This window comes from Salvelinus fontinalis, chromosome 3 (assembly GCF_029448725.1).
Source record: "Salvelinus fontinalis isolate EN_2023a chromosome 3, ASM2944872v1, whole genome shotgun sequence".
NCBI lineage: Eukaryota > Metazoa > Chordata > Actinopteri > Salmoniformes > Salmonidae > Salvelinus > Salvelinus fontinalis.
Genome location: NC_074667.1, coordinates 19172536 through 19185492, shown reverse-complemented (window position 1 = coordinate 19185492; position 12957 = coordinate 19172536). Strand labels below are relative to the sequence as shown.

The window sequence follows — 12957 nt, the reverse complement described above, 5'->3', positions numbered from 1 at the left end:
AATCATTTGTAGAGTGGCTCTATCTGCCAAGGGCATGCATTTTTTCTCGGTCTTAACTCAGTCTCGTCCCCCCCACACCCCACCCCCCCCTCTTCCAGTCTTGGTGTTGACTCCGACTCTACTTGCTCCGGTCTTGGTCTTGAATCGGTCTCGCTTCAGGTGGTCTCGAAAACAACACTGGCTAGCTCTAATTGGCTGTATCTGCACGAAAACTCAGATATTTTTATCCTATAGCTTGTTCTCCATCTACTTTTTAAATAGTGAGACAACATGTTTTCAGCACTTTTATTTCCATGACTCAAAACTAATTTTCTCATGCTCGCTCTCCTCTCACTGCAGCAGACCTATAGTGAGCAATATGTTTGGAACATCAAATTGCAATAAAATCGCAGTATTGTATCTCTATACATACACTGTGCCTTCAGAAAGTATTCATACTCCTTGACTTTTTCTACATTTTGTCAGGTTACAACCTGAGTTTAGATTACATTTAGATTTTTGGTCACTGGCATACACACAATACCCCATAATGTCAAAGTGAAATTATGTTCAGACATTTTTACAAATTAATTACAAATTAAAAACTGAAATGTATTGAGTCAATAAATATTCAAGCCCTTTGTTAGGGCAGGCCTAATTTAAGTTTAGGAGTAAAAATGTGTTTAACAAGTCACATAATGAGTTGCATGGACTCACTCTGCACCTATTGGTCGATGGGCAAAGCATTTCAAAAAGCAGACATTGAATATTCCTTTGACCATGTTGAAGTTATTAATTACACTTTGGATGGTGTATCAAAACACCTAGTCACTACAAAGATACAGGTGTCCTCCCTAACTCAGCTGCAGGAGAGGAAGGAAACCGCTCAGAGATTTCACCATGAGGCCAATGGTGACTTTAAAACATGAGTAGTTTTAATATGTAAATGTATGTAAATGAGATATTTCTGAATTTAATTTTCAATACATTTGCTCAAATTTCTAAAACCATGTTCTCACTATGTCATTATAGGGGATATTGTGTGTAGATGGGAGAAAAAAATAATCCATTGTGAATTGGCTGTAACACATCAAAATGTGGAATAAGTCAATCGTTAGAATCGCAATACATATCGTATCGGCACCTAAATATCGTAATGTATAGTGAGGTGTCTGGCAATTCTTAGCCCTACTAATGTACAACAGATTTGGAGTTTTGTCTGTAGTGTTTTGTTAGCAGAAATTATTCATGTTTCTATATGCGCATCTCATTACTCATATACTGTATAATTTGAAAGATAATCTATTTTAGTCATGTCGTCTTTCTGTGTGGGCTATAAAGCAGTCCAGATCTAGCGCCACATAGCGTCGTAGACAAACATCGCAGCAGATCATGTTGCAAGTGGTCCCTAGACTCTCGCCTGTCATGTTATGACTGCACTCATCTTGACAGTTCAAAGGACATTGCACATAGAAGGTATGCTTTAGCATAATGTGGACTGCGCTCCTTTGATGCAGCACACATAGCTAAAAGTTCAAGTTTGTGGTTGTGTGTGTGTGTGTGTGTGTGTGTGTGTGTGTGTGTGTGTGTGTGTGTGTGTGTGTGTGTGTGTGTGTGTGTGTGTGTGTGTGTGTGTGTGTGTGTGTGTGTGTGTGTGTGTGTGTGTGTGTGTGTGACAGAGAGAGAGAGAGAGATAAAGAGAATGGAGAGAGACAGGACAGATGAGAAGTTGCATGACAGACATATTTATGTCATCTAGTTAACTAAACCGACAGCAGTGGTCTTGAGAGTGCACATACCATGATAGCCTAACCTGCCACTCAACTACAGGAAAGGGTCTTATTAAATGAATGCAGAAAATGAGGGAGCCGGGGATGTTTTGGTGTGGGCAGCTAAATGTAAGCTAAATATTGCCCTATAAAAGGCACAATGCATTACTGCACTTGCAAGAGTATGCCCTCAGCATAGACCTCTATGGCCCTGTTCAAATTCCTTAAAATTGTCCTTCCTGGGGCCTCCCGGGTGGCGCAGTGGTCTAGGGCACTGCAGCGCTAGCTGCGCCACCAGAGACTCTGGGTTCGCGCCCAGGCTCTGTCACAGCCGGCCACGACCGGGAGGTCTGTGGGGCGATGCACAATTGGCCTAGCGTCGTCTGGGTTAGGGAGGGTTTGGCCGGTAGGGATATCCTTGTCTCATCGCGCACCAGCGACTCCTGTGGCGGGCCGAGCGTAGTGCGCGCTAACCAAGGGAGCCGGGTGCACAGTGTTTCCTCCGACACATTGGTGCGGCTGGCTTCCGGGTTGGAGGCGAGCTGTGTTAAGAAGCAGTGCGGCATGGTTGGGTTATGTTTCGGAAGAAGCATGGCTTTCGACCCTCGTCTCTCCCGAGCCCGTACGGGAGTTGTAGCGATGAGACAAGATAGTAATTACTAACAATTGGATACCACGAAAATTGGGGAGAAAAGGGGTTAAAAGAAAAAGAAAAATTGTCCTTCCTTTCTTGGCGTAATCTCTGATTTAACCTACTTGGATAGGTCAGTGAGAGCAATGATATGTTGATCTCACCCATCATGTGAGATCTATAATTAGACTAGCTCAAGGAAGGGAGGAAGGATGTATTTTTATTCAAACATGGCCTATGTCGCTGTCTAATACGGACCACTTAATTTGGAGCAAAGATATGGTTGAATATGGAAGAGAGATATGATAACTAACCCTTTCTTGCCCTGCCGTGTCCCAGATGAGGAATTTGTGCAGCTCATTTTGATACTGCACCGTCTTTGTCATGAAGGATGCCCTTGAAAATAGAAATACAACCATACCGTGTGAGTCACATTTAAAGAGCATGTTAACATGGCATACCCTTAGGCTCACCCCTTTACCCCATCACAAAATAAGAAGTACAGAAGTGATACATTGATAACCCTGTGATAAATTGATTAGCCTAATCCCAGATCTGTTTGTGCTACCATAACAATTCCTTGCCACCCACTGTCATCAGTTGACATGATAGCACAAACAGATCTTAGACCAGACTATAGATTGATTAGACGGTGATGACCTCACTGAGAATGCAGCATGACCACAACACCTCCCCCTCCACATACACCAACCCCACCATCTCTCCATGATAATTACAGTGTGTGAAGGACTAAAATAACTTACCCAATAGTTGGATTAATGTTGGGGTCAAAGCTGTCCTCCACAAACCTCCAAACAATGCTTGACTTTCCAACCCCAGTGTCCTGAAGAATCACAAGAGAACCGAGTTAGAATCCATCCAAAAATCCACCCATACTTGCTTACTGCCAAAGCAACACAGACCATTACTTTTCATCAGGATGCCATCATTATGTGAAGAGAATATGCCATTGGTTGAAGAAACAAAATATTCCTGCCACTATGCTGCAAAGATTGAGCAACCCCTGTCCAATACATGAAAATGTAATATGATCAACATTAGCCAAAACTACTATTGATGAGGAAAATAGACTTGAAAAAGAGTTGCAACTGAACATGCAGGTCGTAGGCTATTTGTCATTATAAACTGGGTGGTTCGAGCCCTGAATGCTGATTAGCTGAAAGCCGTATAACAGACCGTATACCCTGGTGTCGTGACGTGACTGTCATTAATGCGATGACTGTTATCTTATCAAATCAATTAACTATGTTTAATTGATTACGTGATGAAATTAATAATGTAACAATTTACTCAGTAACTTGGGGCACCATGGGAAAAAATATTTAACGAGTTACTATCTCCCAAATTAAACTCTTATAAGATATATTCATAGCTATAGATAACAGTCACTTATTAATGTATTTTTACCTCATATCAGTCTCATTCTGAACATCGTAATATTCTATAAATCTACACGAACCCTAGTCTTCATGATGACTCAGCTTACACAAATTGGCTTAATTATTTATTTACTAACTGACAAAATAATTACACAGAAATACATAAACACACACAGTATAGGTTGAATTGATTACTAACATAATGCAATGAAAAGTTCCTAGTGGACTAAGCCGATATGACGGCTGGTTACACAATGAAAGGGGTGGGGAAAGAAAGAGCGGGAGAAGGAGAGACAAAGGAATTAAACTATCGTACATACAGTTGAATAATACGCTCATTGTAAATATGGATATTTAGCACTCCAACAACCACTCATTCGGATTTAGAAATGCAATGTACATATTTACGCTTGTATGTCTTTGTCGTCTCGCTCTGTTGAAATCGCCAGATCCGTCTGTGACGAATAGTTTGACGGTCTCTGGTTGTGTAAGTCTCTGATTGTCCACTAGAGGTCACAATGTCTTTTGATTTGGAAGTGTTCGTTAGACTGGATATATCAGACGTTCCAATGGTCATTTGAAAGATCTTCCTTGTGTCTTTGGTCAAAGTTCTAGACTACTTTATATTATCCAGCTGCAGACTGAGTATGTTTGGTATTGTCTTCATCTTTCTTCACTCGTCGAGTTTCAGAGGGTCTTACCATTTTCTGGTCTGGTAGAGTCTAACCATTCGTCAGCCGTGTAGCCACCGCTCCACGCTGTCTGGTCTCAATGGTTGATTATTCAGGGTACAGCTGGAACCACTCTACACATCGGCAGCAACCCAGCATGTTTTGGTCTTGTAATTTTAAACCATTTGTCATGTATTCAGCTTGCGCTGCAAGTATACTGGTCTAGTAGTTTTAAACAATTTTACACGCCAGTAGCAACCCGGAAACGTACTGGTCTTGTAGTTTTAAACCATTTGTCAGCTGTGTAGCCACCGTTCCACGCTGTCTGGTCTCAGTGGTTGATTATTCAGGGTAACGCTAGAACTACTTTCCACACCGGCAGCAACCCGGCATGTTTTGGTCTATTAGGTTCTGAGAATAGGAAATCTACTTATTCATGTTACTGAGGGACAGAGGGTAATGTATAACGTTTACATTATGTCAGGATATGTTATTGTTAGCCATCAGGGATCCTCTGGGAGGAGAAGAGACACAGTCTGGTACCAGTCACACTATGACAGCCGTGAGATGGGGAGGAGTGAGTAGTTTGGGCAGAAGTCAGGTCCGATGAAGTGAGGAAGAACAGATATCACTAAAGGTTCTGTCTGGCAACAGATATGCATTGGCTGTTCAGATGTGTAGGAGGAGACTCAGCATAGGAGAAAGTGTTAAATACTAATGCTTGTGTGAATATGTTTTCGGTGATTCAGCTGTTCGATTCTTTGGGAAGAATAAACTTGGTTTAAGCTTTCAGTGTCTGTCGAGTTCTTACTCTAATAATTAGAACCTAACAGGTCTAATATGTTAATTATTTATGAGTCCTTTATTAGCACTCTGGCAAAAGGGGCGTTCCATCTTTGTGAAATAATGTCTGTGCTCACGTGGGCGTGGTTACTGACTGGGAAAAACTTTACATGAAAAACAATGATCTAATTTAGAAGGCTAAATCACATTTCATCTTCTCACAAATAGTTTCATATTTAATCATATAAGTTTTACAACATTTAGATGTAACTCTGACATATACAGTTGAAGTCAGAACTTTAAGTACACCTTAGCCAAATACATTTAAACTCAGTTTTTCACTATTCCTGACATTTAATCTTAGTAAAAATCCCCTGTCTTAGGTCAGTTAGGATCACCACTTTCTTTTAAGAATGTGAAATGTTAGAATAATAGTAGAGAGAATGATTTATTTCAGCTTTTATTTATTTCATCACATTCCCAGTGGGTCAGAAGTTCACATACACTCAATTAGTATTTGGTAGCATTGCCTTTAAATTGTTTAACTTGGGTCAAACGTTTTGGGTAGCCTTCCACAAGCTTCCCACAATAAGTTGGGTGAATTGTGGCCCATTCCTCCTGACAGAGCTGGTGTAACTGAGTCAGGTTTGTAGGCCTCTTCGTTCACACACGCTATTTCAGTTCTGCCCACACATTTTCTATGAGATTCAGGTCAGGGCTTTGTGATGGCCACTCCAATAGCTTGACTTTGTTGTCCTTAAGCCATTTTGCCACAACTTTGGAAGTATGCTTGGGGTCATTGTCCATTTGGAAGACCCATTTGCGACCAAGCTTTAACTTCTTGACTGATGTCTTGAGATGTTGCTTCAATATATCCACATAATTTTCCTGTCTCATGATGCCATCTATTTTGTGAAGTGCACCAGTTACTCCTGCAGCAAAGCACCCCCACACATGATGCTGCCACCCCGTGCTTCATGGTTGGGATGGTGTTCTTCGGCTTGCAAGCATCCCCCCTTTTCCTCCAAACAAAAAGATGGTCATTATAGCCAAACAGTTCTATTTGTGTTTCATCAGACCAGAGGATATTTCTCCAAAAGGTAAGATCTTTGTCCCCATGTGCAGTTACAAATCGTAGTCTGGCTTTTTTATGGCGGTTTTGGAGCAGTGGCTTCTTCATATCTGAGCAGCCTTTCTGGTTCTGCCGAAATAGGACTCATTATACTGTGGATATAGATATTTTTGTACCTGTTTCCTCCAGCATCTTCACAAGGTCCTTTGCTGTTGTTCTGGGATTGATTTGCACTTTTCGCACCAAAGTACCTTCATCTCTAGGAGACAGAACACATCTCCTTCCTGAGAGGTATGATGGCTGCGTGGTCCCATGGTGTTTATACTTGCGTACTATTGTTTGTACAGATGAACGTGGTACCTTCAGGTGTTTGGAAATTGCTCCCAATGATGAACCAGACTTGTGGAGGTCTACATTTTTTTTTCTGATGTCTTGGCTGATTTCTTTTGATTTTCCCATGATGTCAAGCAAAGAGGCACTGAGTTTGAAGGTAGGCCTTGAAATACATCCACAGGTACACCTCCAATTGACTCAAATTATGTAATTTATCCAAACAGAATCTTCGAAAGCCATGACATCATTTTCTGGAATTTTCCAAGCTGTTTAAAGGCGCAGTCAACTTAGTGTATGTAAACTTCTGACCCACTGGATTTTTGTTTTAGATACTGTGAATTATAAGTTGTTGGGAAAATTACTTGTGTCAAGCACAAAGTAGATGTCATAACCGACTTGCCAAACCTATAGTTTGTTATAACAAGAGATTTGTGGAGTAGTTGAAAAACAAGTTTCAATGACTCCAACCTAAGTGCATATAAACTTCCGACTTCAACTGTACATTGTGAAAGCTCTTAAAAGTTCTTATGGCTTGGGGGCAGTATTTCGACATCTGGATGAGAAGCGTGCCCAAAGTAAACTGCCTGTTACTCAGGCCCAGAAGCTAGGATATGCATATAGATTTGGATAGAAAACACTCTAAAGTTTCCAAAACTGTTAAAATAATGTCTGTGAGTATAACAGAACTGATATGAAATCCATCCAGGAAGTGCGATTTTTTTGATGTGAGTAGTTTTCAATTGAATGCCTATTGAGTATCTAATGGGTAAGGACCCAGCTTGCAGTTCCTATGGCTTCTACAGTCTTTAGACATTGTTTCAGGCTTGTTTTCTGAAACATGAAGAAGAATGAGACCTTTCTGTCAGTGGACTGAGGAAGCATGCAGTGCTGGTTTTGCGTGTGTGATCAAATGTGCGCCCTTCGTTGTTTTTCCTTTCTATTGAATATGCTATTGTCCGGTTTAAATATTATCGATTATTTAGACAAGTGACAACCTGAGGATTAATTATAAACATCGTTTGACATGTTTCGACGAACTTTACCGGTACTATTAGGATGTATTCGTCTGCATGTTTGGACCGCCTTTGAGCCAGTGGATTACTGAACAAAACGCCCCAACAAAACTGAGTTTTTGGGATATAAAGAGGGACTTTATCGAACAAAACAAACATTTATTGTGTAGCTGGGACTCTTGTGACTGCAACCAGATGAAGATCTTCAAAGGTAAGTGATTCATTTTATCGCTATTTCTGACTTTCGTGACTCCTCTACTTGGTTGGAAAATGTTTGTATGCTTTTGTAAGCGGGGCGCTGTCCTCAGATAATCGCATGGTATGCTTTCGCCGTAAAGCCTTTTTGAAATCTGACAAATCGGCCGGATTAACAAGAAGTTAATCTTTAAGCCGACGTATAACACTTGTATTTTTATGAATGTTTATTATGACTATTTCTGTATTTTGAATTTGACGCTCTGCAATTTCAACGGATATTGTCGAGGTGGGTTGCTAGCGGAACGCCTGCGCCAGAGAGGTTAAAGTTACAATGTTTCCGTTATACCGTCTTTAATGACATCACAAATGATAGGACATAATCATTGTTTGGATCCCCACCAACCATTTCCCACATTCTTTATGTTTAGAAATATTGTTTCATTATCCACTTTTGGATGTTGAAGTTCTTTGGGCAAGAGTCTCTCTATACCACTCAGACATTCCATTCTTGGATACTGCAAAGGCAAGAGAGAGAGAAAGTTTTACGGCCGGTCGTTAAAGTCCTAGAAACATCCCACTCCCTCTCTTCCTCTCTGGTGGGAGAGAGGGGGATCTCTTTGATCCTCACCCAAGAGGGAAAGTCATGACAATGGCTATGATGAAAGATGTATTTTTACTGCTCTAATTTCATTGGTAACCAGTTTATAATAGCAATAAGGCACATCGGTGTTTGTGGTATATTGCCAATACAGTGCCTTCGGAAAGTATTCAGAACCCTTAATTTTATCCACATTTTGTTACGTTACAGTCTTATTCTAAAGATAATTTAAAAACCTCAGCAATCTACACACAATACCCCATAATGAGAAACGAAAATAGGTTTTTAGAAATGTTTGCTAACTAAACAAAACAAAAATACCTTATTTACATAAGTATTCAGACCCTTTGCCATGAGACTCAAAATTGAGCTCAGGTGCATCCTGTTTTCATTGATCATCCTTGAGATGTTTCTACAACTTGGAGTCCACCTGTGATAAATACAATTGATTGGACATGATTTGGAAAGGCACACACTTGTCTATATAAGGTCCCACAGTTGACAGTGCATGTCAGAGCAAAAACCAAGCCATGAGGTCGAAGTAATTGTCTGTAGAGCCCCCCGAGACAGGATTGTGTCGAGGCACAGATCTGGGGAAGGGTACCAACACAGTTCTGCAGCATTGAAGGTCCCCAAGAACACAGAGGCCTCCATCATTCTAAATGGAAGAAGTTTGGAAAAGCATTCCAGGTGAACCTGGTTGAGAGAATTCCAAGAGTGTGCAAAGGAGTCTATTTTGACAGAATTATTTTAAATATTTCATGACTTCTACTTGAACATAAAGCCTTTATTTGAGACACTTCAGTCAGTTTCAAAGTAAAGTGAGTTCAATTTAACAATTTAACAATTAAACTTTTAACAAGCAAGATGGAGGCTTCTGTCACTTGTCACTTGACATACTGTAATCTCGGTTACCCAAAGGTAAAATTATCTTGCCAAAGTTTGTTATTTCCTGTTTTACTACTGGGGGGAATGCCGTTAACAATAGAGAGAAATAGTAATGGCATCCTTTTTTTGGGCACCAACTCCGTCAGGGTTCATTTCACAAAGCCTACGGGGACAATAATGGCATTTTTGGAAAAACTTCGAAAATAAGGTCTGTGGTAAACACAGGCGTAGGAGATCGTATACGTTTTGTTCCATGAGATAATCTTCATCAGCTAACTTCACTGTGAATTTTGAAGAATTTATGTAATAATTTTAAAAAAGCTCATAAAGGCTTCATAATTCATAAAGGTCATGTTAACTGAATTATATTATCTTACAGAAAAAAATGTATAAAATCTCCTAAACCTGTTTTAATCTCATAATTTATTTTCGGTGTTTAACCCAAAACCCTATTCTTTCCTCATTAATTTTCCACATTATGATGGCTAAACGAACCAGAGGGAAGTCATTTCAAGTTTTTGGGACTACAAGCTGGAGAGCTCTATTATGTTTACCTTTGTTCAAAGGAAGGAAGCAAAGTTTCCTCCCTTACAAATGCAAACTCTAGGCCAAACCCTTTCCATCCACTAATTTCACCCATGTTTATCAAAAAGCACATTTTTGTTTTCATGAATTTTTATTATACAGACAATTTTTACTTTTGGTTATGGAATCTGCTTATCATCCACATCACAGAGGCTGCTGAGGGGAGGACAGCTCATAATAATGGCTGGAATGGCGCGAATTGAATGGCATCAAACATGTATTTGATAGCGTTCCACTACAGCCATTACCACGAGCCCGTCCTCCCCAATAAAGGTTCCACCAACCTCCTGTGATCCACACATGCATTTGAAAATCACCGCACCAGTTCACGCACCGCCTTAAAACCCCACTGAAGAAGACGTATCGCCTTAGCCCAATCCTTATTAGTCCAAATAATCAATGACGAAATCCCCAAACCAGGAACTACTACTGCTCGTAAGACATATTGCAATCTGACTGAACAGAGAATCGATAGTTCAGTCACATGAATACAAATAAGATTGGCTTACCCCAGGAAGGCACATTTTTAACTCTCTCTGAGCCATATCGATCTCCAAATTAATTGAACGTTAATGAACATTCCAACCACGTGACTGATTGCTGGCTAGCAGATGTTTCAGTTACTGACACATTTCTAGCAAATAACTTATGTTCATCAAATAACATACCGCTCGAAAAGAAAGAAATACAAAGTAAGTCCTCAACTTCTGAACGTAAAAACGAATTGATATAATTTGCCATATGTTGATTACTGTAGCTAAGAAGCTATAAAATAGTAGCGCATCGACTCCATCTTGAACTACGATCCAATGTGTCACGTGACATTTGTTTATTTTTGGTTTGGAAATATAGCAATGAAGCTATTATGTTCGTTGCAATAATCATGAAGTAGATTCCATCACAAATTAAATTATTGTTGATTAACACACGTAAAAAAACAACATCAGGAAGTACTTTCAGGAAGTAGTTTGCTTACGTTGAGTGACAGCCCACACGGTAGCTCGTCGAGCAGATAATCAAGATGGCAGGTAATGTGGCTATCATAATAACATATATTCGAAACTTTAACAAAATAGCTGTTGTAAAAATAAGTATTTTATGAAAAGTTTCATGTATTGGCATGTCATTTCTGGTTTTGTGTGTTCTTTTCAATCGATTACAATACCTTGGCAGCAAGCTGGGTTTTCAAGCGAGAAGGCTAACTCGTTAGCTATAGCTAACTGTTAGCTAATGTCGGCTAACTTTGCTGTTCTAGGATTTCTAACTATATGCTTGTTGTTGACAACACTGACACTACAAATGTTGTTCCTATGTATTGGTTGTAGCTATAATGTATTTTGTATTAGGTCTAGCTACTAGGTAGGTAGCCAATGCTAGCTAACCTTAGTTAAATATGTCAGGTCGACTTGCTTTCATGCCTAAGCTAGTTAGCTATGTTAGCCGGTTGACCTAGCAAGCTAGCCTCTCTACGCCGATATCTTTGCATACCAAATCCTGCTCAAAACCAAAACAAAGACGTATAGTAGCGTTAGCTAGCAAGTTACCTTGTGATTTGGCAACCTTATATACAGTAACGTTAGCTTGCTAGCAATGTTAACGTTTGTTCGATCATTTCCTTGGCTGAAACAGCATAAACAAGAGTTGTTATGGGAAGGATTTGTTTTTTAGTTTCGTTATAGAATTAGCCCAGAAATGTCCCTATGTTATATTTTGTAAACATAGGCAGCTAGCCACTGCACTCTGTGGTCTTACTTGTTACCACTGGATTAGGCTAAAGTTAGCTAGCTAGATGTCTCCCTGGCTTCAACCAAATAAAATGTATTAGCTAGCTAGCGTTAGATCATTGAGGCACTTGGCCATTTTCTCCTACATAGTAACAGTTGACGTATTAGCCAACCCTCTGATCCCCAGGGAGCGATGTAACTATATAATTACTAACGGTATGTTGATAACATGTTTGTAAAATCAGTACTCTACACCATTCCATTTTGCAGGTCTGTCTTTATATTTTGAAGATGGTCATGATGATTTGGATGACTGTGAGTATTCCCCCTCCATCAATATGTTTCAAACGCCATGTTCAATTCTTGTGTAGTTCATGTAGAAAGAGTTACTGAGACTAGGAAACATATGTTGCAGGCTTTTCTGACACCTTCCACTGTTTGAAGCTTTTAGGGAGCCTGCCGTTTCTGGTTGACCCTGTTCATCCACATGAAGTGTAACACTGTTAACAGTCACCCCCTAACATTATATGTCAGATGCCTCCCCCTGGGTTCAGGCAAGCTATTATTAGCAATATAGACCATATATCCCTCTTGTTTAGGGCAATTAAACAACATACTAGGCCCCCTTATGCAAGGCTATCACATAACCAATTTTATAACTGAAACAGACAGCGGTCACTTTTTCACTTGCTTACTCAGGTTAAAAGTCTTAATACTTGTGCCTGGATCACTTCAAATCTCACTAATACCAATATGATAATTGCAACACTGAGCTTATTTTGACAGCAGTGGTTCCTTGTTGAAATTAAAGTGCTTACTTACCTCGTCTCCTCACTCACTAACTTCATCTTGAACAATTCTGATTGATTGATTCTGAATTTGTGATTTTCCTCCTGGGCAGTTGGGTTCGATGACTATGGATCAGAGTGTGACGGAATTCGGATCACAGCTTTTCTGGATGCCGGGCAGGACAATCTCACCCCCCTGGGGAGACTAGAAAAATATGCCTTCAGTGAAAACGTCTTCAACAGGTAAGACTGAATATGATGACGCACTTGGATACATGCCACAGGGAAGCAATAGGAAATATTTAGAGATAATGTGATGTTCAAGATGACTGCCATTTGTTTTTGCAATGTTTGACCACAATACAGTGTTGATTGAAAAGTTCTGGTTCTATGTGTTCTTGTGAATTCAACAGACCTGGGCTCATGGCTTGGCATGGCGAGAATGTAACAAATTATGTCGGGGCGTTAGTGAATGGGCTGAGTGAAGGCCGGGCATTCAGTACTGCCAGGTCTCTCACTCACACT

The 12957-nt window shown here is 40.1% G+C and overlaps 2 protein-coding genes across 4 annotated transcripts in view; one reads left to right on the top strand and one right to left on the bottom strand.

Moving 5' to 3' along the window:
* The window catches only part of LOC129840574 (ras-related protein Rab-22A), a 31319-nt gene extending 20573 nt beyond the window's left edge, over window positions 1-10746 (bottom strand). The window contains exons 1-3 of one of the 2 annotated variants that reach the window (XM_055908554.1): window positions 10430-10746; window positions 3144-3223; window positions 2694-2775 (exon numbers count right to left, since the gene is read on the bottom strand). In XM_055908554.1, the coding sequence (XP_055764529.1) occupies window positions 2694-2775; window positions 3144-3223; window positions 10430-10465 (198 nt within the window). In that variant the 5' untranslated portion in view covers window positions 10466-10746. The remainder of the gene's footprint in view (window positions 1-2693; window positions 2776-3143; window positions 3224-10429) is intronic. The other variant, XM_055908562.1, reaches the window with a different exon arrangement.
* A 100-nt stretch (window positions 10747-10846) lies between these two features.
* The window catches only part of LOC129840551 (serine/threonine-protein phosphatase 4 regulatory subunit 1-like), a 47688-nt gene continuing 45577 nt past the window's right edge, over window positions 10847-12957 (top strand). For both annotated transcript variants that reach the window (XM_055908520.1, XM_055908510.1), the window contains exons 1-3: window positions 10847-10948; window positions 11915-11959; window positions 12546-12675. In XM_055908520.1, the coding sequence (XP_055764495.1) occupies window positions 10942-10948; window positions 11915-11959; window positions 12546-12675 (182 nt within the window). In that variant the 5' untranslated portion in view covers window positions 10847-10941. The remainder of the gene's footprint in view (window positions 10949-11914; window positions 11960-12545; window positions 12676-12957) is intronic.